The sequence below is a fragment of the Podarcis pityusensis genome (assembly GCF_964106645.2).
Source record: "Podarcis pityusensis genome assembly, chromosome: 10".
Taxonomy (NCBI): domain Eukaryota; kingdom Metazoa; phylum Chordata; class Lepidosauria; order Squamata; family Lacertidae; genus Podarcis; species Podarcis pityusensis.
The window spans coordinates 25,094,851-25,119,810 of NC_138035.1; the positions used below are offsets into that span (position 1 = coordinate 25,094,851).

The window sequence follows — 24,960 nt, forward strand, 5'->3', positions numbered from 1 at the left end:
TGTTTATTCAGCGGCTGGGCCAACGGCACGCGCCGGGCGCACGCACTTGCAACAACAAACCTTGCAAGCGGAGCGGTGGGGGGAGAGGAGGCGGAGTTGGGTCCAGCGCGCGTGCACGCGCGTGTACGGGAGTTTGCTCCTGTGTGTGTGTGTGTGTGTGTGTGTGTGCGCGCGCCCCTGTGTGTTGTGCCTTTTCCATCCAATTCTTTTACACACACACCCAACACCAACACCCTTCTCCGGACCGGTCATGAAAAGACGGGCAGCACTTCCCCGACTCGCGGCCACTCATTGCAAAGCCGGGGAGTGTGGAAGGCGCAAGGTGCACAGAGAGAGAGAGTGCGTGCGTGTGTGTGTGTGAAGAGAGGCAGCGATAGGAGGCGGCGCGAGCGCGCGGGGGTGGGGTGGGGAGTGTGAAGAGAAAAGGCGGCGGCCGTGGGGCGAGCGGGGGGGGGGCCACAACAGCGAGCCCAGCTCCGGCCGCCCCTTATAAGAGACACAATCTCTGGACGTTTTTGGCAAAAGAGGTTTGGCGAAGCGGGCTGCGCACACGCGAGCGCCACGAGCCTCTCTCGGTTCCAAAGAAAGGGGAGGAGGCCAAGCCGGCGGTGCCATCTGAGCTCGCTCGCGCTCTACACCCGCAAGCCTTTTCCCCCCATTTTTCTTTTTTTAAAAAAGAAACCAAATTCTCCTTCCCGCGCCTCAGGCCAGCAGAAGCCGCGCGCCTTTCCTCGTCCGTGCGGCCGCCCAATGGCCAGCGCCAGCCCCGCCAAGATGGACAGCGTCGCCAGCCAGCCGCCGCCTCCCGCGCCTTTCCTGCAGCCCGCCTGCTTCTTCGCGGCGGCCGCGGCGGCGGCTGCAGTAGCCGCTTCACACAGCGCGCAGCAGCAGCAGCAGCAGCTCAGCCCGGCGGCGGCGGGCCACCCGCAGCACCAGTCCTCTCCCGGCGGCGTCAAAGCGCCTGTTGCGGCTGCGCCGAAGCCCCTTCCGCAGCAGCCGCAGCAGCAGCAGCAGCAGGTGAAGCGCCCTCGCTCGTCGTCGCCGGAGTTGATGCGCTGCAAGCGGCGCCTCAACTTCAGCGGCTTCGGCTACAGCCTCCCTCAGCAGCAGCCGGCGGCGGTGGCGCGGCGGAACGAGCGCGAGAGGAACCGCGTGAAGCTGGTCAACCTGGGCTTCGCCACGCTGCGCGAGCACGTCCCCAACGGCGCCGCCAACAAGAAGATGAGCAAAGTGGAGACGCTGCGCTCGGCCGTCGAGTACATCCGGGCCCTGCAGCAGCTCCTGGACGAGCACGACGCCGTCAGCGCCGCCTTCCAGGCCGGCGTCCTCTCGCCCACCATCTCCCCCAATTACCCCAACGACATGAACTCCATGGCGGGCTCGCCCGTCTCCTCCTACTCCTCGGACGAAGGGTCCTACGATCCCCTCAGCCCCGAAGAGCAGGAGCTCCTGGACTTCACCAACTGGTTCTGAGAGGCCCCCGAGGCCCTCTTGGCGCTGGCTTGGCAGCAGGTGGGTTTGGCTGAGGCAGCTTCTCGGGTGGGGGGCGAGCGGGGAGGGGGTCGTGGCGGGGCTCCGTTGCTGGCAGGTCGGAAAGGAAGAAGGGTTTGTTCTTTTCTAGAACCGTAGAGCTGGAAGAGACAGCCGAGGGTCATCTAGTCCAAGCCCCTGCATAGAACCATAGAGCTGGAAGGGGGACCCAGAGGGTCATCTAGCCCAACCCGCCTCCGCACTGCAGGGATCTTTTTGCCCAAGGTGGGACTTGAACCCACAACCCTGTGATTAAGAGCCTCGTGCTTTTAGTCGGCTATTTTCCCATTACCATCAGTGCACATGGCACTCGTCGGAGTGAGGAAAGGCAAGGCCGCTGCCCCAAGGAGGTTACAATCAAAACAAATTTGACGGGGAGGACAAGCATGTGCAAATGCACCTAACAAGAGCTTAGGAGTGGAGAACACCATCTCATTATAATTGATGGGAGTTGAGCGACCTGTATCCCGCTGAGCTCAGTGGCTCATCTCCAGAGTGGTAGGTTGCAGTCCACGGACTACTTGGGCACCGGGTGAAAAAAGAGCCCTCTTGGTCCATGGCAAATGGAGTGTAGGGTGCCTATGCTTCTCTTTTCTTTTCCTCTCTTTATTCAGTGTTCAATACTGAGATACATTCTGAGTGCCCTATGGGGAGGTGGGACCTACTTTGAACTAGCTCTGTTTGAACTGCAAATAACCAAGTGCTCCAGAAGTACTCCTGGAAGTCAGTGTAGTGGTCAACTATAGTAGGATCTGTCAGTGAGACAACACTGGCCTAAGTGGCTTGTGTATTACATAGCCTGACTCCAAGACTGGGCTTCTGTAGTCAACAAAATGCTTAATATGCAGTAGGCCTGGAAAATGGTTTGTAGCCTTCAGCTGGGATCTCACTGAGCAGCTAGGTCAATACTGCCCTTAACCTTTATTTATTTCCCATTCACTATCTAATGTATATCACAACAATATTTTGTCTACATGAATCAAAACACTAAAACAGCAACAAAACAATGATAAACCGTAAGCTAGCACACTTGGATTCCTCCCAATTGGTACTCAAAATAATAACTCAGAAGAATATTCCATTGGTTTAACTTCCTGCTATATCCTATGAGAGGGCCAATAGACCTGTATTATGATATAGAAGTGTTAAAGGGGCTTCATTCCAAATATGTCTGGATGCCAGTTCTGTGGAAGCTAACAGGACTCAGACTGTGGTCAAAGGACACTGTGAGATCACTTAGATCCCAGGTCTAGCCAGTGCCTGGATGGGAGACTGCTTGGGCAGTGTTATGTACACTGCCTTGAGGTCCATCACGCCAGTGTAATGAATGTGATTACTAAATCTTAAATGCGGTCCAGTCCAGTGGGATCTCTGCCACTGTGTTCAGTGGGACCTCCTCCCTAGTAAGATTTAGGACTGAAGCCTTATGCACACTTTCTGGGGAAGAAGCCCCATTTATCATAATGGGACTTTTTGTGAGTTGATATGCATTACTGTAAGCGTGTTCAGGACTTGGGAATTGCACCCATTGAAGTCACTGGGATCTACACTGCAGTCCTGAATAATTTACTCAGAAGCATCTTTGAGTTAAATCCAAAAAATTCAACGTAACAGACTTGTAGGCCTTGCTGTGAAGCGGATGTGCCTTTCTGAGCAGAATGATCACTTAATGGAGCTGGCATGCCAAAACCAATTGTGTCCTTGTCACAACTTGGATTAAGCCTTGATGCTTACCTCTCTCTCCTTATGTTGTTACAGGACTTGCTGAAAAACGGTTGCATCTGTTTTCTTCCCATTACGGAAAGGAAGAAAAGTCAAGACAGTGAAGCACAGAATGAGTTTGACTGCATTTGCAAGAAACCGGAAGCACTCCCTGATTCTGCCTTTGCACTCCAGGCTGTTTTGAAGAGACATGCAGCCCAATTCTATGTATGTTTACTTGGAAGTTAGCCCCATTTAATGGAACGGGACTCAACTACTCCCAGATAAGCGTGCACAGGATTGCAGCCTCAGTGACATTCACATACATAGGATCAGGCTGCACAATGGGCTTAGTAGCAACAGGAGGCCCAAGAGCAACTATCTGCCTATTCAGTACCCCCAAAGTTAAACAACACTGCCTATATACATCATATACATCTTCAACAGAGCAATGAGCTTCCCGTTTTGTTGAAATAAATACAGTATTGCTTCTTTGGAAAGACTGTTTCACTCACAGCTTTCTGGACACAAAACACAGTGCAATCCTAGCATACTTACTCAGAAGTAAGCCCCACAGCATTCAGTGGGACTTCTTCCCAAGTATATGGCTTTAGGACTGCAGCTGTGCAAACGAATCCTGTGTATGCTTACTAGATTCAGTGGGACTTGCTCTTAAATAAGTGTGCAAAGGACACTCCTGTTGCCTAGTACTTGTGGAGATTTTGAAAATCAAAACTATGCTGTATTCAAAGAATCCTCTGATGTCTCCCCTCTCCTTCATCCACTTCCTCCCTACCATTCCCATCATAAAATGCTTCCAATTTTTTCTTGTGAACTTTTTATTATATAAAAAAATCTATTTGTATCAATCCTAACCAATTTTGGGGATATATTAAGCTATTTTTGTATATAAGAGACAGAGAAATTTATAGACTTTTTTTGTACAAATGGTTTAAAATGTGTATATCTTGATAACTTTTTAAATGATATGTAATGCTTATTACCTCTTCATATCTAGATGCGTAGTCAAAATGACCTTACAACTGCCATGTTTTTGTCATGTGGTCTTGTAAAGGACTTGGAAATGCCTCCGGATGTACTTTAGCACCAATGTGTCTTACTTTTTTATAGAAACTTTGCTAATGTATTAATAATGTTATTAAACAATTGTTCAAAGTGAACAAAGTTTATGCAGCTATTGTCCAAACGCAAAATGGTAGCTATTTATTTTACAAGCTGCTGCCTTTTGAAGAAAAAGAAAACTTTTACTACTGCCTTTTCACACTGTTTTATTACAAACTTACAAAAATCATGTATAACCGTGTTTTATACAAACTAGTTTGGTAATAAAACTTTTTGTTTCAATTAAAGCAACGTCTTCCTGGTTCTACTGCATATCTTGATTTTCTTTTCTGCCCTATGTTTTCCATGTATAAGAAGAGTCAAATGTTCACAGAGGGGGATATTACACTTCTGGGGCTCAATCTGTGTGTATATATAGATGCACGTGAGGATTCAAATTAAGCAGGCCTACAAGGATATTGCAGTAGTTGCTCTTCTGCTGCTGGGTTTTCCAAATGTGTATTAAATAGGGAGAGGTCTGCCTGCTTAGTTTCCCTTTCTGCATCTACACAAATCATACTCCACCAAAGAATGAATCCTAGCAGGGAGGGAGCTCTTTTTTAAAATCACATCTCTGTTCTCCACTTTCTAGTACTATATAACAGGGTGCACACAAGAAAATCAAAGATGTTTATCCAGCAATATACCTTGAAACCATGTTAGAGAAGGGCTGGCGTATGAGAAACATGAAACGGGATGGCGGGCAGCAAAGCCGCAGAAATTGCGCGCCTGAGATTCAATACGCCGATCTAGCTGGCCTGTTTTTTACGTTCCCCCAGCAGCGTGATCTGCGTGTAAAAGTGCCCAATTACCAAGATTCAAAAAGAAATTGGGTCTCTTCCCCCTCCCCGCTTTCCCCCCCTTTTTGGCTAGTCTCCTTGTTGTCAGTTAGCAAAGACGTGACTAGAATCCGCCTCGGGTTCATTCTCTCCCCCTCGTCCCTTTCCACCTCCCCGTTTCTTGCTTAGCTCCTCCCGCCTTGCTTGCAAATTCAGTTTGCGTGCGCCAAGCCAAGCGGAAAGCCAAGCGCAAAACGCATCTAATAAAATAAAAAAGGAGGTAGCCAATGTTCCTAAAAAAAAATAAAAAAAATCTATCCTGCTTTTTTAAAAAATGGAAGAAAGAGAGAGTGAGAGAGAAACAATGCTGCGCGAATAAATTAATACAGAAAGTCTTCATGCACTGGACTATAACGGAATTTTATTTAATTTGGCAGCATTGCATTGCCATACATGCGGCCTCCTTCCCCTCCTCTCCTTTCTCCCCTCGTCCATTAATATGCTTCGGGAGGGGGAGGCAGGAGTAAAGAAACCATTGGATTGCCCATTCAGTACAAGCACTCGTTGTTTTAACCGATCTTGCAACTTTTGTTTGATTAGGAAAATAATAACGGTTACATTCTCTTCTGCCGCTTTTTTATGTTATTTAAAAGGTGGCTCCGTTTTTCGTTTGTTTACCCACCTTTACAAGGCTGTAGAGATAAGGTATGCAAATGCAGTTTAGCAAGTAATTTATGGCTATGGGTATCCCATTACGACAATGTCTCATTCTGATACTCCAAGACCAAATTTTCTGTTCCTTATGGAGACAGGTGTTCTCTTACATTTTTTTCCCTCCCTCTCTTTTCCCCCCACCCCCGCGCTTTTCTTCTTCTCTGAATAGTCAATATCCAGACTCGTGAAATCAAGAGGCAAAGTTACGGCGCTCCTTGTAACGAAGTCAGAAGCGGGCAGGAACCCAAACCTTTCGCCCCCCCCGCCCCCCCCAAAGACCCACACCATTTCACTGGAGATAGGAAAGTGCAGGGCAGGCTGAAGCGAAATCTCATTACATCTGCTCTAATCGCTTAGCAACACAAAGCCTTTTCTTGTGCTGGGAGGCAAAGCTATTCAGGGGCTCTGACAAGACGGATTCAGCCTTAGTAAACTCCATAAATCAGGGAGCATCTATTTTATGGTACTCTCAAGTTTTCAAGCTACTCAGCTAGCGCTATATGGAGGGAGGGGGGCGGGGGCGGAGGACGCGTTAGGGGCGAAACAACCAGAGATACCGATGGAAATTGTTAGGCGTTGTTAGAAGGGGATTCGTAGAAATCGAGCCATATTTGCCAAATGCACCTCAACCACTTTTCCACGTTCTTTCCCAAAGAATAACTGCGCGAACGAAACAGGGGGCAATTCAATAAACGCTCTTTAAAAAACAGGGCGAGCACCCACTGCTGGGCAGGTTGGTTGGTTCGTTAGGTTGGAGTCGCTGGCATTGAATAGGCAAAAAGAGCCGCGTTGCATGTGGGAAAGAGAAAAAAGAGAACCCCAATTTGTTATGTTTGTGCAGCCAACATTGTTTTGGCGAGTGTGTGGGTGTGTTGGGACACAATGACGCGAGGTAACAGAAACTGTGCGCAGAGATAGATGCGCGTGCACCTTCTCGCAGAAGGAGGCAAGGTGATCGATACCGTTTCGGGTGCCCAGTAAAAGAAAGAAAAAGAGTTCGATTCAGTTTTCCTTTGGATCCTGCTTTAATGGTCTTTTTCCTCCACCGCTTTTTAATTTTTTTAGCTACCCCTAAATCAGGACAGAACGGAGCTCAGTGCCAGTACGAAGAAAACTCCCAGTGACCAATGCTCGCCCCCCCTCGACTCTTCTTAAACTGATCGGGAAGAAGTTGGCGCATCGATTCCCATCTTGCATGAGGACTAAGAGTTTAAAGGCCTAGGCCTCACTCTTTCGCCATCTACTGATAGCCATCGATCAACATCCAAGTGCGGGCGTAATATACGTCACGCCCATCATCAGGGGTTTAGCTTTCGCTTCCATTGAGCGAGGGTCCGAGGAGGAAGAAATAATGCCATCCATTTAAACCTTTAATGCTAAACTTACAAGGCTTACTGACAGGGGTGCCAACTTGAATAAAATATTGAGGGTGGAGCCAGGTAAGCCCCGCCCCACATAATCGATCACAAGATGTGGAACGCGCACAATACTGTATTTGAATGGCAATGCTCATCAACTGGGGAGCAGAGTGCCCCTCAAATATTTTATTGAGGGACCTCGCCCCCTAGGAGTTTGCGCCTATGCTTACTGAGATTATCGTAAACGGATCGGCTTTTATATATATATATATATATATATATATATATATATATATATTCAACCCTGAATCAAACACCATATACCTTTTTTGTCGCGTGTTTTCAGCAAACCTTTGCTGCGGGAGCACAGATAGCAACTTTCCTAACCTCTCCCACCATCTCACCGCGCCTGACTATTCTAATTTCTGAAAAATTTCAGGACCTTGTGATCCTACTTCGATCCCCAGAAAACCAGCTCGGGCTGCTGGAGCTGCAAGGCGAGCAGTCTCTGGGGGTCCCTATCCCCCCTTCCGCTCCCCCCCCCCCACCACCACCTTTGACGCGCAGGTGGAAGTTACAGGACAGCCTTCCCTTTTGTCTGCAGCCGCGCCGAGAGGCTCAGCGCAGCCCAGCCCGGGGAGACTGAGGCGCGCGTGTCAAGCTTAATGATTTATTCAGGCTCTCGGGCCGTCCCAGTTTGTTCCCGGCGCTGATTGGCTGCAGGCATGCGCCCTCTGTCATCCGCGCGCGCGCCCCGGGCCCCTCCCGCGCGGGCGCCGCCATTCAGGGAACAGCCGCCGGAAGGGGCGCTCCGCCCGCCTGCCCGCCCGCCCATTGAAAGCGGGGGTGGCGGGTGCGGCGGGGCAGGCCAGGCCGGGGAGCCAGAGGGAGGCGCCGAGGAAAGGGGAACGCCGCCGGCGCCGGAGCCAAGCTTCTGCATTCTTGCCGCCTCTTCCTTGCTCAGCCTGCACTTTGGAAGGGCCGCCCAACTTGGAGAGGATGGCCCTCTCGCGACGTGTTTCTTTTCCCGGGTGGGCGAAGGGAGGCGAGAGCACGTGGCCTGCCAAATGAGAAAAGAAAAGTCTCAAGTGTAGGAAGAAATCTTCCTTCTAGCAGGCATCTCCCGGAGGCGGCCCCGATCCTTGCGCGTGTTTGGGAAGGGAGTCACGTCCATTTCAGGCGCTGCATACAGGATCGCAGCTATCGGGTGTATTAAGAAAGCATGGCTTTCAGGATGCCTGGGGAAACATTTTAAAGCTGCAGGTCTATGCATGCTTACATGGGAGAAAGCCCCCTTTGAACTCGGCAGGGGTGTCTTCGGAGTAAATGTGCATAGGATTGCACTTCAAGGCTACAGTCCTGTGCGCACTACCTTGGGAGCAAGCTCAACGGAACATGGTGTTGCTTGCGACAGGGTAGACGTGTCCAGGATTACAGCCTATTAGGATTGATATTACTATTTTATGTGCAGGGGCGAAAGTGGGCTTTATTTCATCCATGTCTAAGACCCAGTTTGGCACACACCCCTCCATGAATATTTGCGTACACACACACAAGCTGGGAGCCGCAATGGTGCTCCTGTGGAGGCTTCACACAGGGCAAAAAACCTGGCTAGCCCCCCACCCCACCAAGTGAGAGCAAGGCAGAAGCAAAATGTGAACGTAGGACTAATACAGATTTCAAATAGAGTAGTCTGGTGGTTGCTATGATGCACCAGCTCTCTACTGCAAAAGCCTAGACTACTTTTGCTTGAAATCAAATATTTTGTCCTAACCCACCTCACAGGGTTACAAGGATGAAATGAAGAGGGGGACAAGTACACCACCTTGACTTCCAGGGAGGAATGGTGGGCTATACATGTAACTAAAAATAGATACTACTTTGCTTTCTGGGTGTGTGCGCTTGTGAGGACGTATTTTGCCCCTTCCCAGGGATGCTGGCAACTGGCTGGTAGTTGCTTAGGTTCTCAGACTCAAGGGATGATTTCTTAAGGAGGAGTCTTATCACTGCCTTCTTCAAGCAGGTAGGAACCACCCCCTCTTATAAAGAGGCACCTCCCTGGCCCAGACAGCTGTCTTCTTTCTGCTGGATTTTATTAGGCAAGAAGGGCACAGTAGTCCAGAGCGCAAGTAGTCACCCAAATTGATCCAAGCGCCTTGTCCACATCCTCAAGCTGCACCAACTGAAACTCAAACAACATAACAGGACTAGACTGCTCTGGATGTCTCTTGAGATTCAACCGCTATACAGTGGTACCTTGATTTACGAACTTAATCCGTTCCAGAAGTCCATTCTTAAACCAAGGCGTGCTTTCCCATAGCAGTGCGAGACTCAATTTACAAATGGAATACACTCAACAGAAAGCGAAACATGTTCTTATTCCAAGGCAAAGTTAACAAACCAAGACACCTGCTTCCGGGTTTGCAGCGTTCTTAATCCAAGTTGTTCATAAACTAAGCTGTTCTTAAACCAAGGTACCACTGTAATAGCAGAGTCAAGGTCCCAACAAATGCAAGCGATTTTATCCTCAGAGTGCTTGGCAAACAAGTCACACCAAGCTACCATCGGTTCTACCACCGCTACAAGTCTACCGCTCTTAACCACTACACCACACTGGTGATGATGAAATACAGTAAGCCTTCTTTGCTGCCTCCCACCAAGTAAGCTCAGTAGTGCACAGTCACCAGTGTTCGGTTTCATTTGTCTTGCGTTTTCCTCCGTTTGTGTTCAAGCTGTCTTCCAGCTTGTTTCTTTGCCCTAAGCTCTGGAGAAGCCAAATGAAGCAAAGCAAAGCAGGAGGGGGTGCTCAGGGGGGATCGTGTCAATGGTCCGAGCCATCCTGATGTTCCACAGATTGGCCAGGGCATTGACAGGACTGCCAGTCATATCAGCTGAAAAATCCCCTGGAAACCAATTGGATCCCTCAACCTCCAACTTGCTGGACCATCCTAATAGGTCCCTTGCCTCCGCAGAGGGCAAAAGGTGCTGAAAGCCTAAAGCTCAACAGGAATTGCTCTGACCATCACAAGGGACTGATGCCAATATCCCCCACTTTCAGATCACTTTCCCCCCACCCAATCGAAAAGACAAGATCCAGAGTGTGACCTGCAATATACATCAAGCCGATGACATGCTGGGACAGCCCCATGGTTGTCATGGCAGCCATGAAGCCCTGAGCCTCCCCAGAGCCAATTGCCTAGCCATGGATGTTGAAGTCCCTCAGAACCAACAATCTGGGAACCCTCAACATGACCACCTTTCACCAGGTCTGCCAGATCAGTCAGGAAGACTGCTGGGCAGCAGAATCCCTAATCTGTCCCGAATACCCAACACCAAGAACAAACACACTAGATCTCCATTCAGCTGGACAGAAAGCTTGGAGAGAGAAAGAGAATTTCTATAGACCACAGCAACTCTCCCTCCTCGGCCCTCAAGTCTGCCCTGATGTTGTGCCGAATACCCAGGTGGGCACAGCTGGGTGAGCAACTCCACCCTGCTCCCCCACCCAGGCCTCAGTAATGGAGACCAGCCAATCAAGTCATGGATGAGATAAACTTTATTCATGGCCGATCTGGCACTCAACAACAACAGCCATAGACCTGAGAACTGGCTAATATAAATTGCAAGACATATTTACACACATGGTGCAGGAGGATATAGAGAAGTCAGAGGGAAATAATGTAAAAACAAAAAAAGATGGCGATAATAAATGTAAAAGCATAATAGTTAAAAGTGCAGTTTTGGTGATTGCACAAACATTCTGGCATTGGTGAGCCAAGTAATGCATCTATTGTGATTAGAAAACCACTCTAATCTCAATTCAAACCATAAGCAATAGAATTAAATTTCCTAGAAAACTAACTCAGCAGTTTCATGCTGGAATGTGTCTCTCTTTGAGGTTCTTCTGTTCAAGGACAACCAGCTTAAGGTCAGGAACAGAACGTCCTGCTATGCTGAAATGTTCTCCTACTGGTTTCTCAATAGTGCCGTTTCTGATGTTTGACCTGTGTGCACTTATTTATTTACTGCCCAGAACAGGGATGAAGGACTTGTCACCCTCCAGATGTTGCTTGACTGCAGGTCCTATCCTGTCTGACCACTAGCCTTGGTCATTGGGGCTGGTGGGCGGGGTGTCAGAGTGCAAAAAGATCTGGAAGGCACCAGGATGGATCTGAGCTTTGTCAAATGCTGCCACTACCATCATTTAAGCCAGAGTAAGGTATACGATCCAGTGGAGGCATTAAGCATGTTGAGGTTGCACTGATTTCAATGAGAGAAGAACCTGCTTCCTGACGGCCTGTTTTTATATCTGCTATTGCTTTGACCGATACACATACACATAAAGAGTTTCAGGCATGTTTTTGTTGTATTGTGAAATTGGGGATGCTTCATAGGAAGCAATTCACAAATGAAATATAAGAAGAAGATAAAAAATAAAAAATAACATTTTGTTTTTTCATCTTGTCAGTTGCCCTGAGATCCTCAGATGAAGGATTATCATCATCATCATAAAAAAGTAGCAAGTTTTAGGTTTTAAGACCAACCACCCGCCCCACCCGCCCCCTGGGGCCAACCAGCCTATGTCCCCCTATGCCACAACTGCCATAGCAAATCACGCTGCATCTTTTAAATGTGCAAGGAAGACTTTATTTTAAATTCCTCCCTCCCCCACCACCAGAGGCCTCCATTATGTGTTGACTGTCATGGCACTTTCCAGTGCAGGATTATTAATAATCCCACGGAGGCAATTCCCAAACAAAAGTGCAAAGCCATCATTGATACAGGCCCGAAGATTAATTTTCCTCATGTTCAACTCAACAGCATAGTTATCTCTTGAACAGGGTAAAACAGTTTGGCTCCATTGTCCCCTTGGCAGCTCCGCCTTCGCAGAGAAAGGGAGCCCAGCCAGTCTTCTCATCCAACTCGAAGGTTGGTTAAAAGGAAGAGAGGGGAAAAACCAGCTGAAAAATCTTCATGAATAATGCCATTCCCCTTCCCTGAGTGGTGGAAAGAGAAGAGCAGGTACCCATTTCAATGGCGGAGCATTTTGTTATGCTGCTCCTCGCCTAAGTCAGAATTTCACAGAAAAGGCCACGAAGAAGAAAAGCTGCAACAATTAGGGGTCGCCTGTCAGAAAACATTAACGCCTTCCTTTCCCTGCCTGTCAGGCGCCCCTGGAAATCTTAAAAAAGAAAAAAGAAAAAAAAGACAACTGCCATAGCAAATCGCACCTCCACCCCTTGTGGAAATACTGGAAGGCAAAGAGGAGGGGGAGCACTGAGTGTGTGGGTAGTGATGCAGTTAGATCATTTTAGACTTATGCACCACCACAACCACCCCTCTAGATGGTAATGTGCATTACTTCAATATGTGGGAATCCAACCCTGCTGCAGTTTGGGCCCTCAAATCCTGAGTGGAGGGCCCTGCTTCAGCCTTAAAAGTCTCCCTGAGTATCTATCTACCTGTTAGCTAACTGATGCAATCAAAGTTTAATTAATGTAACGGTAGGCCTCATATCTGTTGGCTTGGGCTTTTGCCTATGCAGCAATCATAGTGATGCTGTTTTAGAGATGATGATGATGATTATGTCCCTTTGAAGGGGAACATGTGGCCCTGCGGATGTTGTTGGACTCCTCCAATTCCCCTAAGCATCAGTCAGCACGGTCGAGGGTCAGAGATGATGGAAGTTGTAGCCCAGGAACATCTGGAGGGCTGTAGGTTTTCCCTCCCTAAATCAGAGTCCAATTCTTCCTTGGTGAGCTCTTCCGTGCTTTTCAAAGCGACAGGTAGGGAATAATATACCTGCATACTTTTCATAACAGATTGCTGCATTCTGTAAGAGAGGGCATCCTGCAGATGCCATCCTATCAGGAAGTCCATTCCGCATAATGTTGGACTCAGCACCTACCCTCTGGAACCCTAACCCATTGTATATTACACAAGCACCTTCTCTGTTACGGTCTTTCTGGCACTTACTAAAGATGTTCCCCTTACAACAGACCTGTAAAACACTATCCCAGTTAGTATCTACCTTGGATGTGAATTGATTTAATGTACCGTATATACTCGAGTATAAACCTAATTTTACCACAAAAAACTGGGAAAACTTATTGACTCAAGTATAAGCCAGTTTACCACACCACAAACGTGGTGGCGGCGGCGGCGGCAGCGGCGGAGGAAGAACAAGCAGCCCAAAATGACTGCTTTCAGGCTGCTCGTTCCTCCTCCGCTGCCGCCGACAGCAGCAAAGGCGGAGGAGGAGGAGGGGGAGGAAGGAGCAGCCTGAAAGGACCCTCACTCGAATATAAGCCGAGGGGGGCTTTTTCAGCATTAAAAATGTGCTGAAAAAGTCAGCTTATACTCAAGTATATGCTGTTGTTCTAAACCACATTTATATTTATAATTGTTTTTATATAGTTGCTTACATGCAACTCTTTTATATCTTACTATACTTCAGCTGCTGCAGAATTTGGTGGCCAGGTTGCTCACGGGGAAGAGACAGTTTGAGCATATTACACTGATCCTGGTCCAAGTGCACTGGCTGCCAGTTAGTTTTGGGGCCCAATTCAAAGTGCTGGTTTTGACCTATAACATCTTAAATGGCTCAAGGACTGCGTCTCTCCATATGAACCTACCCAGACCCTGCAATCATCATCTCAGGCCCTTCTTCATGTGCCTCTTCGAAGAGATGTCCGGAGAGTGGCAATACAAGAAAGGGCCTTTCCTGCAGTGGCTCCCCGTTTGAGGAATGCTCTTCCCAGGGAGGTTCAGTTGGCACCTTCATTATACACCTTTAGTTGCCAGGTGAAAGCATTCCTCTTCAACCAGGCCTTTGGCTGATATACATCCTATACCCTTTTAAATGTGTGGGGGGGAGGAAGGAGGGAACGGGTTTATTGGTTCATGTTTTTGCTGCCTTTGTTCTTGTTTTTATTATGCATTTTGTGTTTTTATATTGTATTTTTATGTTGTGAACCATCCTGAGTTCTATGGATGAAGCGTGGCATTCTAATTAAACAAATACACAAATTTAAGAAATAATTTGAGTGAGGGGGTATCAGTAGAGTGGGTTGGGCAGGAAAGTTTGGGGGGAGTCAAGGATGGAACTGTGTAGATTACAAAAGATTGTACTATAGAAATGAATCTTGACAAAGGGTTTGAGGGAAAAAACAAGTAAGTTTTTCTACATAACACTAGAACTTGTGGGCGTCAAATGAAATGGAATGCTGGGAGTTTTTGAACAGATGAAAGTACAGTCATACCTCTTGTTACGTTTGCTTCATGATAGGTTTTTTCAGGTTGCGTCCCGCGGCGACCCAGAAGTACCGGAAAGGGTTACTTCTGGGTTTCACCACTCGCGCATGCAAAGACACGCAAAATAACGTCACACGCATACGCAGAAGCAGCGAATTGCGACATGCGCAGACACGGGTTGCGTTCCTTTCAGGTTGCGAACGGGGCTCTGGAACGGATCCTGTTCGCAACCAGAGGTACCACTGTACTTCTTAACACAGTGAAAAATTAAACTATGGGAGTTGCTCTCACAAGATTTAGTGGCATGGGTGGCTTTAAAAGGGAATTGGACAAATGCGTAAAGGATAAGGCTATCTGTGGCTCATAGGTGCTGGGTTCCTGGGTCCCCGAGCACCCACAAATTTCCCCATGAAGAGGCTGGGCACCCACAAAGTCCAGCACCACAGCCGTGCATGCTGCATAGCACCCACAACCCCGGGCATCCACAGCCGCAGGGCCACGCTGGCACTCCTGCCGTGGTTACTAGCCACGATGGCTATGTTTTCCTACCACTGGAGGCAGTACACTCTGAATATCAGCTGCTCAGAATCACAGGTGGTGAGGATGCTATTGCATTCAGGTCCGGCTTGCAGGCTTCCCATACGCATCTGGTTGGCCACTGTGAGAACAAGATCCTGGACTAGATTGGTCTTTTCTCTGACCCAGTAATGCTCTTCTTATGTTCTTACATATATGTACATGGTTTGACTTTTATCCCACCTGATCCAGTGGTGGCATTGAAAGTGAGACGTAGACTGTCCTACCTCAGCTCAGGTGGGAGTTATCATTTCTGAAAACTCCCTCCAATCTATTATTTTAAAGCCTGCAAATTTTAAACAAAGCACACAGGGAGAAAGATTGTAGACCAGCTCCTTTGCTGGTTTTCTGTTTCCAAGAGAGTATGGTAATTTGCTTCTCACCTGTGATCTGAAGTGGTGCAGCTCATTCTGCCACCTAATTCTACAGTTACCCCCCAAAAGGGCTGTGCAGAGGGTCCACAAATACACCACTGTTCCTAACCAATCTTTATCCTTATTTTCTCCTCTGAGCAGCTAATTACTCCTCCTCTCCTATTCTTTTCATTAGCATTGGTTCCCTTACGCTCAGCCAAAAGACTTATTGAGCAAAGATTAGCAGACATTGAAAATCAACACAACCTCGCCGGGGGTGGGGGTGTCTGCTCCCCCAGGTATCACGGAATAACCCCACCACTTGGCCTTCCATCATACATGTCATCTCTTTCATCTGTACCACACCGACTTGCATTTATTCGTGCAAGGTTCAATGTCCTTCCATCGAACCTGCTGAGCCACAGATTTTCCAAGGGTTTGGTGTCTCCGCTATGCGTGTGTGACGGGAAAACTGTTGATTCTCTCCCACATATAATGTTCAACTGTCCCCTACATAGCATAGCCAGGACTAAATTCCTGGGTCCTGCTTTACTGCGCTTGGTTGGCAGGCCTGCTGAGTCACATGCCGCACTACTTTTGCAGGATACAGATCCTTCTGTAACTCTGCAGGTGGCGAGATTCCTGAATGCGGTTATCTCACACACAAAAACCACCAAAAACAACAACATCAAAAACTAATCGGACAGTTTTGAAGAGAGTGCATGTCAGATCTCGTCTTCAGTTTTCCTTTTTCTGGGATCCGTCCCTTGGAGCTCTCCGGGCCCCAAGCTGTTATCTGGCTCTGCTCAATGACCCACCCCTGCATCATGGTGTTCACCTTCTGGTGCCGAATATATCGGTCTTTATGCCTCTGTGCTTTTATGTTTGTACATACTTTATGGGCTAATAGCCGTAAATAAATAAATAAATAAATAGCATTGGTTCCACAGTGATTTATGTTTCTTCAGGGATAAAAATCCGTGAAATAATGCAATTGAAAAGAGAAGCCATTTTGTCAGGATTATATCTTGGCAGAGTAGATTAAAATGCTGCCATATGGCCTTGGTTTGTCTGATTATACTTTCAGGTCACAATGTATTGCTAATTAAATGGCGGTGACATTTCAATAGAAAGGCGAGGCTACCTGTATGTGCAATAAAATGAGAGGAGAAAGAAAAACAAGTGATAGCATTAACAAAAGCTGGAGATCCAGGCTTCCTTATCCTTGTGATGTGTTTGGTTTAGAAGGCAACAATCCAGAATTCATTCACACATGCAGATCCAGACTCTCCAAGTGTCCCTATTTTCCAGGGACACCCCTGATTTAGAAGAACCATCCCAGTTTCTTATTTGATCCTGGAATGTCCCTATTTTCATTGGAGAAATGTTGGAAGGTATGGAGTTATCCGACTCATGAGCCGTCTGAAGGCAATACTGCATAGGGAAGTTTTTTGTGGGTTTTTTTTTTAATGTTTAATGTTTCATTATGTTTTTATATATGTTGGAAGCTGACCAGAGTGGCTTGGGCAACCCAGTAAGATGTGGGTGGTATAAATAGTAAAATTATTATTATGGAACGGGATGTTCCTATTTTCTATGGAGAAATGTTGGAGGGTATTCAGATCAACAGAGGCACTATTTGTGGGGTTGGCTCTTTTACCCTCAGACAGACCCAGAATGCTTCTACATTGATTTCTGGCCCCCAGCCTGGAATCTGAACTGAGCCACCAATTGCCAGGGGCGAGAGAAACTACCTCCTCTTTCTCAGCCACACAGAACATGGTCCCATTTAAAGCAGTATGATAGAATCATTGAATTGGAAGGGAGCCTGAGGATCATCTAGTTGAAGCCCTTGCTATGCAGAAATATGCCGCTGTCCCACACGGGGATCAAACCAGCAACCTTGGCGTTTTCAGCACTGCACTCTAACCAACTGAGCTATCCAGGCTGACTATGATACCACTTTAAACAGCCATGGCTTCCCCCAAGAATCTGTAGTTGGTAAAGGGCACTCAGAATTCTTAGGAACCCTTTCCCCCTCACATAACTAATATTCTCAGAGTGGTTTTAACTGTCAATCTCTGGGAACTGCAACTCTGTGAAGGGCCTAAGGGTTTTCTAAAAATGCATAGCACCCTTAAAAAAGTACAGTTCCCAGGTCCTAGTCTAACACCCAAACCATGGCACCACAAATGAAGTTTGAGCATGCTCAGTGAACAGAGTGCTGACTTACTGTTGAGGAAGTGGCAATGGTAGAGTCAGGGAAAGAATGGAGTATCCTGGGAGAGGGAGTATTTGAACACTGATCAGGAACTCTCTTAAGCTGCAATATCTTGATCCAGTGGGCCCTACTTATACATTATATTTCAACAGTGGGCTCCTCTTATACATTATATTTCAACAGACACATCCCTCCCAAGCCCTACTTTTGTGCACTCGATTTACATTCTTTATTAGCAACTCCACAGTTACTGACAAAGCCCTTCCTTTTCATGCATTTTGCATCACCATTTCCTTTTTTCTTCCTGACAACAGGTATAAAAGGACTCTGCTGGCACCCACACCCATATATCTATAGACCTATATATCTACATCTATCTATACAGTGGTACCTCGGTTTACAAACTTAATCCGTTCCGGAAGTCCGTTCTTAAACCAAAGCAGTTCTTAAATCGAGGCGCGCTTTCATTAACGAGGCCTCCCGCCACCGGTGCCCTTCCACTGTTCGGATTTCGTTCGTAGACCGAGGTAAAGTTCACAACCGGAATACTACTTCCGGTTTTGCGGTTCTTATACCGAATAGTTTGTAAACAGGGCTGTTCTTAAACCGAGGTACCACTGTATCTGTATGACACAGGGTTTCTGTTTTCCTCTGTATTCTTTAAAAAAAAGACTTACATGAAATATGTTAAAAAATAAATCTCACACAGGGTGTCCCCACCCCCACCCCGCCTGCCTTCCTGAAAACTCAGTGTCCCCGTGCATATGGGTTTTGGGTGGCCTATGGAAATTGATTTACGAGTCAACCACTTTTCTCTTTTCTTGCTATCTCTCGCTTGAGTGGTTTGTAGGCCTTGGCCCTTTCGTTCACTCAAGGAGAATAAGGTTGTCTATGGAAGAGGTCAGCGTTTCAAATTGGTAGAGTTCAACGGCACAAATGACGCAGAACTGACAAGAAAAGACAGACAGTTTGTGGCAGCCGTGTGTGTGTGTGTGTGTGTGTGTGTGTGTGTGTGTGTACCATTGCTGGTCATGGACTGCATAGGCCTTGCCTTGGGTTTTTTGTTTTTTTTTTTGCTTTGTAATGGGGACTTGGCACCAAAATGAATTAAATAACAGGCTTAAAGACTATTGAGGGAAGGCCTGAATGCAAATCAAAGATAAGTAGAAGTTTTCTTTCCTAAAAGAGGGATGATTTCCTCCCCGCTCCCTCCCCCCTCCCCTCCCATTCCATATCTTCGCAGGCAGGGTCTGCATGTTAAACATGATTTAGAAGGCATTATTCCGGGATCCTTTTCATCAGGTTTCTGCAGCGATTGCCTATCTTGGCCTATGATTAATGATCTGCTGTGCAATTTGGAGCCTATAATGACTCAACAATCCACACACGAAACTATATAGTTGCATTCCTTTTGCAGATTTGCCAAGCTGTTACCAAGGGGCCCACAACCCAGACGGATTGTTGGAGAGATAGCAAAGCATTTCGGCAAATGCCATTCTGCCCTTATCTTGCCGTGGAGTGTGTTGGGCAGCAAGCTCATTTACAAAATTCAAAGCCCAGATTTCAGTGGCTTCTTTTCTTTTACTTTTCCACTCTTCCTCCCCCCTCATCCCACCCCCTGCTACCCTGTCCAAAAAAAGGGAGGGGGACACCGTCCGCCCGCCCGCCCCACACAAACCCAACAAAATCAGGACTTGAAATAATTGTTTAAAAAGGCTGGTTAGAAAAGAGCCCAGCGTATGGCCCCTTAGTGATTATGCCGACAAAATACTTCCTTTGTTTCCAAATTTCAAATCTGATTAATTGAGGCCTAATGCTTTTAATGCCATTTGAAAGAGAAAAGTTAATCTTGCGAAGCCCAGGGCATAAACATAATCTGAAAATCTCAACAGATTTCAAAACATACAGGCCTTATTATAATTTCACTTGTAATTCTTGAGTAGATGGTAACAATTTCATTAAAACACTCATTTAAATATATATCTGCAGGGAGTCAAAATGCTTACACAATTTGCTGCTTTTAAAATAAAGAAAAGGAACTCTGAGAGAGGATTGTGCAATATAGCTACCATTGTGTGTGTGTGTTAGATGAAAATATTTTGAAAATATTTGAAGATCATATCTGGGAAAAAAGGATCCTGTGTAGCCAAAAGTGGAGAGGGAAAGTGGAGGCAGTGTTAAAGATTCCTTCTTCTGGTTTTCCCTACCCTGAAGTGTACACACACACACACACACACACACACACACACACTCTATCAATGTTTAAAAAGTTTAAAATTTTAAAATATAATAAATCCATAAAGGAATGCCTATCTCATCTTAGTATTTATGGAAGACATTTAGAGAGGCTTCTAACATTAAGCATTAGTATTATTGTGCATGCTCACTGCTTTGAATGCATAAATATATTAATGTATCAATCTATAGGAGAGCACTTATGAATGCTTAGATGTTGTGCAACTGTGAAAAATGTGAAGAATTTGCTCCTGTGTTTTGTCTCACTGTAAGATCCACCTGGTTTTGAGACTTGGGGTGAGCAAATCCTGGTGGGGAACGTAAGATGGACAATTGGTCCGTCCAGCTCAGTATTCAGCACCACCATTACTCCACGGTTTCAGACTAGAGTCTTTTCTATCCTGGACATATCAGGATGCTCTATGGCTGAACGCAGGGGGCATTTGCAGACCATCAATATTTTCAGCTAGGACTCAATCACACACAATTCAGGCTGTGCAACTGTAATGGATTAGGAGGTTTTTGCACAAGAACCCTCTCCCCCCCAAAAAAAACAACTCCTGGCTTTGTGAAACAAGGAAAGTGAGGTGAGAATAGCTGGAAAGTGTGGGATAACACTTTGGTGCCTCATCCTCTAACTTCCCTGCAAAAGAAAAAATAAGACCAAATGCTCAATAAATAGCTGACTTCATTTCATCTCCCCACAAACCAATCGGGATGAATGCTCATCTGGAAGCAACCAGGGAAGCTTTCATAGAAGCCACAGCAGATAGAAGGGAGCAATGCTGAGTTTGCCTGACAAGAAACACAAAGACCTGAGAACTGGGAGCATGGAGCTGTCCAGCCACAGCCGCTGAGCCATCCATTGACTAAACCAGACTCCTGAGGAACAGGTTTCTATCAAGCTGGGTAGCACAGATGCTGCTGAATTCACAACTGAGGGGACTCCTCCAACTCAAAATGTTGCACATCATCTTTAGCCAGGCCAAGACCTCTCAGAATTTGGGCCTGGCTTGAAATGGGGTTTGCTCCTTTCCCTGAAGCCAGTCTACCCTTCCTGCATGGATGTAACAAAGATTGTGCATGGGGAGGCTTCCCTGAAATCTGTAAGCCTCGACAATGAGGGCTGCAGATTCCAGGGAACTTTCAGATGCCTGTGTCTATGTGCGAAGGCCTCCTGACTTCAGATGTTCATGTTGTATGCATGAGTGTCTGGGGAGGCACATCCCATGTCAGAGCCAGGCTGCTCAGCACCATCTGTTGAACAACACAGGAGTGAATAATGTCTGAACTGGGCTAATGTCGACTATGGTAGGCAACCAGCGTCAATGGATTTCATTTGTCTTATATACTTCAAATGGCACAGTGTCACTTGCTGTTATTTAAGGAGGTTACTGCCAAGTGTGGTGAGTTTTATGCTGGCTGCAGAGGTAGTAGTTCCTGGACCAGTAGCAGCAGCAGAGGGGGTCCTCAGAGAAGCAGCGGAAGGGGCAATTCCTGCAGTGGCTGAAAACCTAGTGCATTCTGGGACTGGTGCACAAAAGAACTGCAACATTTCAAAGAAAAAGCAGGTGGCAGCATAGTTGGTGAAAATTTCTGCCTCCCCTCAAATGGTTTCCGGGGGGGGGGGCATCTGTGTGTGGAGGGGTTCAACATACACAAAAGTTCAGCTCAACTGTCTTATTTTTACAGCAAAGGCATTGGCAGGGCATGCAGCCAGAAATACCTCATTCATCCAGCTTTCTTTTTTTCCACCACATTCTAAATTCCTATACTTAATGTGTCGCATGTACAAGGCTATCTATTGACTCTCCATCCGATAACATGACTCTAACAGGTACACACTAATGGAAATAAAACAATTTGAATCAATAAAGAAGCCTCTTTCCTTTAAGGAACCCCCCCCCCCCAATACATATTGAGAACACAATATAGGCTCAGCAAAGAGTTCTATCCCCACACCATTATTGCAACCCACCCTGATCCTCCTGGGCTCCCAGACTTAAGAGATGGGCGCTAGAGAGAAAAAGGGAAACAGGGGCAAAGCTTTTGCTGCAATTGTTTGGGCTACAGATCCTAGGTAAATGACAAGGATTTTTTTTTTCCTTTTAGAAAAAGAACACTCCCAACACACATATTTCAACTAAGCGAAAGCCCAGCGGCTAATGCCCCCTCCCTTTTGTGTGCCTGTTTGAAGCGTATTCTCCTGAGTTGACAAGCACGTGTTTTGGAAACCATTGAAAAGTTTGGGTCATAAATAGAGGAGACCGTTTGGCTTAAATGTTGCTAGGGAATACCTGGCAACAAGCAACAATAGTTCTTTTAGAAGGTCCAGGGCAAACAGTGACCGTGGTAATGGGGTGGGCTTAAGGGAGGCTGCTTGCCCAAAGCCCCTCCACTCACACAGAGCCTTCAGCATTGGTCTGTGTTCCGGAAATTCCACACACAAAGCCCCCCATTCAAGGGGAGGTGGGACAATGCATGTGCTTTTTAGAGAGGGGGGGAAAGGAGGAGGCCTTGATGAGGGTGGGTGCTTTTTTGCTTAAAAAAAAAAAAAAGCAAGCCCCCCCCCCTTTTTTTTGCAAAGAACTAAGGGAGGCCCAGAAAGTGCTAAGTTTGTAAAAGAAGCTGAAAAGATTCAGAACGGGAGCATAAAGGAGCCAGGGAATGCCCTGTGAATTTTGAACAGAGAGCAGAAAAGGGACTCTAAAAAGCAATTAGTGATGCTGCTCATAGATGAAGAGGGAGTTTGGAGGGAGTGGGGAGGCATTAAGGGGCAGGGGGAAATTACACTCATTTAGTAAAGTACTAAAGAGAAAGAAGGAGGGAGATTGACGTCTCCTGGAATTTGTATAGCGAAAGCAGACACACAAATAGCAATGCACAGCATCTAAGTACAGGAGGCCGCACTGAAGCTAAAGACGCATGCCAAGATGGGCCTTTGGATTCGTTGCCAGGGCCCTCACTTGTTCCTGAAAAGCACTATGGAGCAGCTAGACGGGAGGGAAACGAGGCTTCTTTGGCTTCAACGCAGCTATTCTGGCTCAATATAAATGTCAGTGGCCGAGATCTGAAGCAGACCTGCTTGATGAATTGGAGCAGTGGCAGATTCATCAGTGCAGGGCCCGTTCATGATAGTCACAGTCATGCCCTCTCACAGCCACACCCCATCTAAGATAATACAATCATCTTATAATCAGATAATAATAATATTTAGGGATGCTTTGCAACAGTCAATGCAGATCCCCAAGGGTTGTGTTTCAGCTATATCTGTGATGCTCTATGCACACGCTTGGGAAATGATCTGGGTGCTCCAAGCGGCCTCGGCCCAGTATACTTGAAGGAGCGTCTCCACCCCCATCGTTCTGCCCGGACGCTGAGGTCCAGCACCGAGGGCCTTCTGGCGGTTCCCTCACTGCAGAAAGCAAAGCTACAGGGAACCAGGCAGAGGGCCTTCTTGGTAGTGGCACCCGCCCTGTGGAACACCCTCCCACCACATATCAAAGAGATAAACAACTACCTGACATTTAGAAGACATCTGAAGGCAGCCCTGTTCAGGGAAGTTTTTAATGTGTGACATTTTAATGTATTTTTAATCTTTCTTGAAAGCCGCCCAGAGTGGCTGGGAAAACCCAGCCAGATGGACGGGGTATAAATAAATTATTATTATTATTATTATTATTATTATTATTATTATTATTATTTTCTGTGAGGTTCCATTGTATGTAACAAAACTCGTACATTGTTCTCTTGAAACGACTGGTGTTTTCAATGTTCCTAAATGCTTAGCTCTGGATCAGACTGTGGCTAAAAAGCCCCCCCCCCCTTCATGATGATTGGGTGGCTCTAGGACACTGGTGACGGGGCTCCTGCAGGGACTCTGTTGCAGAAATAGGTAACAGGTCTTCAACCTTCCAAGACCTTGGACATGACACCACTTGGCAGGAGTAAGTTCCACTTCCAAGTCATTAGCCAAACGTAAACCTTCAAAGGGACTCTGAGCTGCTAAATGTGTCAGGGCCAGCTATGCACATATGATGGTATCTGGGTGCAGAACTGCCACAATAGAGAAACGAATGCTAATGTTGTTTACTTGCATGGGGTGGGGCTTGTGCCTATCAATGCTATTTTGAATGGAAAGAGGCTACTAACATGGATAGGGTGCTTTTTAAGGGATGCGGGTGGCACTGTGGTCTAAACCTCTGAGCCTCTTGGGCTTGCTGATCAGAAGGTCGGCAGTTTGATTCTGTATGACGGGGTGAGCTCCTGTTGCTCTGTCCCAGCTCCTGCCAACCTAGCAGTTGGAAAGCATGCCAGTGCAAGTAGATAAATAGGTACTGCTGCTATGGGAAGCTAAACGGCATTTCCGTGCACTCTGGTTTCCGTCACGGTGTTTCGTTGTGCCAGAAGTGGTGTAGTCATGCTGGCCACATGACCTGGAAAGCTGTCTGTGGACAAACACCGGCTCCCTCAGCCCGAAAGTGAGATGAGCGCCGCAACCCCATAGTCACCTTTGACTGGACTTAACCATCCAGGGGTCCTTTTTACTAACATGGATAGGGTGTTTCAGGCTGGATAAGCAGCATACAAAATTGTTCTTCAAAAGGGCTCCTCACGCAACCTTTTATTAAGAACATGAGACTTGCTTCCATGGATTGTTACAGGAGACCACCAGATGTGTGTGGAAAATTCACAAGCAAGACACGAAGGTGATGGCTACATCACAGTGCCCGCAGAATCTAGAATACAGAGGTATATTGCTTCCAAACATGGAAGCTGTGTCCGAGAGAAAGGTCAAGTGCCTGTTCTGGATGGGGTTCTGGAGCAGGTATGTAGTCTGAGGATACCTCTTGATCCAGCTTTGTCATATGACCTACCACTGAACTATGGCCTTTCCCGGTAGCATTTCAGTATTTTTAGGAAGCACTGCCAATACCTTTCCATTGATCTGTCTTTGGAGGACTGGGATTAATCCAGTAAAGTTAGGATGTTGATGTGTTTTTAGCACTTTAAATGTTACGACTTTTCATTATGTTTTAGTGGGCTTTTTGCATTTCCTTTCTAGCTCTTAGGTTGTGGAGGAATAAAAGAGTAAACAAAATATGATTGACCACACA

The 24,960-nt window shown here is 46.8% G+C and overlaps 1 protein-coding gene and 1 long non-coding RNA gene across 2 annotated transcripts in view; one reads left to right on the forward strand and one right to left on the reverse strand.

Annotated features, from left to right (window-relative positions):
• The first annotated feature begins 457 nt into the window (after positions 1 to 457).
• Positions 458 to 4,617, forward strand: ASCL1 (achaete-scute family bHLH transcription factor 1). Its single transcript, XM_080971825.1, has 2 exons — positions 458 to 1,512; positions 3,289 to 4,617. Exon 1 carries the CDS (start codon positions 751 to 753, stop codon positions 1,471 to 1,473), a length of 723 nt encoding a protein of 240 aa, XP_080827951.1. The 5' UTR covers positions 458 to 750; the 3' UTR covers positions 1,474 to 1,512; positions 3,289 to 4,617.
• A 3,461-nt stretch (positions 4,618 to 8,078) lies between these two features.
• The window catches only part of LOC308457724, a 144,434-nt gene continuing 127,552 nt past the window's right edge, over positions 8,079 to 24,960 (reverse strand). The window contains exon 3 of the long non-coding RNA XR_013977082.1: positions 8,079 to 8,264. This is a non-coding gene — a long non-coding RNA (uncharacterized lncRNA). The remainder of the gene's footprint in view (positions 8,265 to 24,960) is intronic.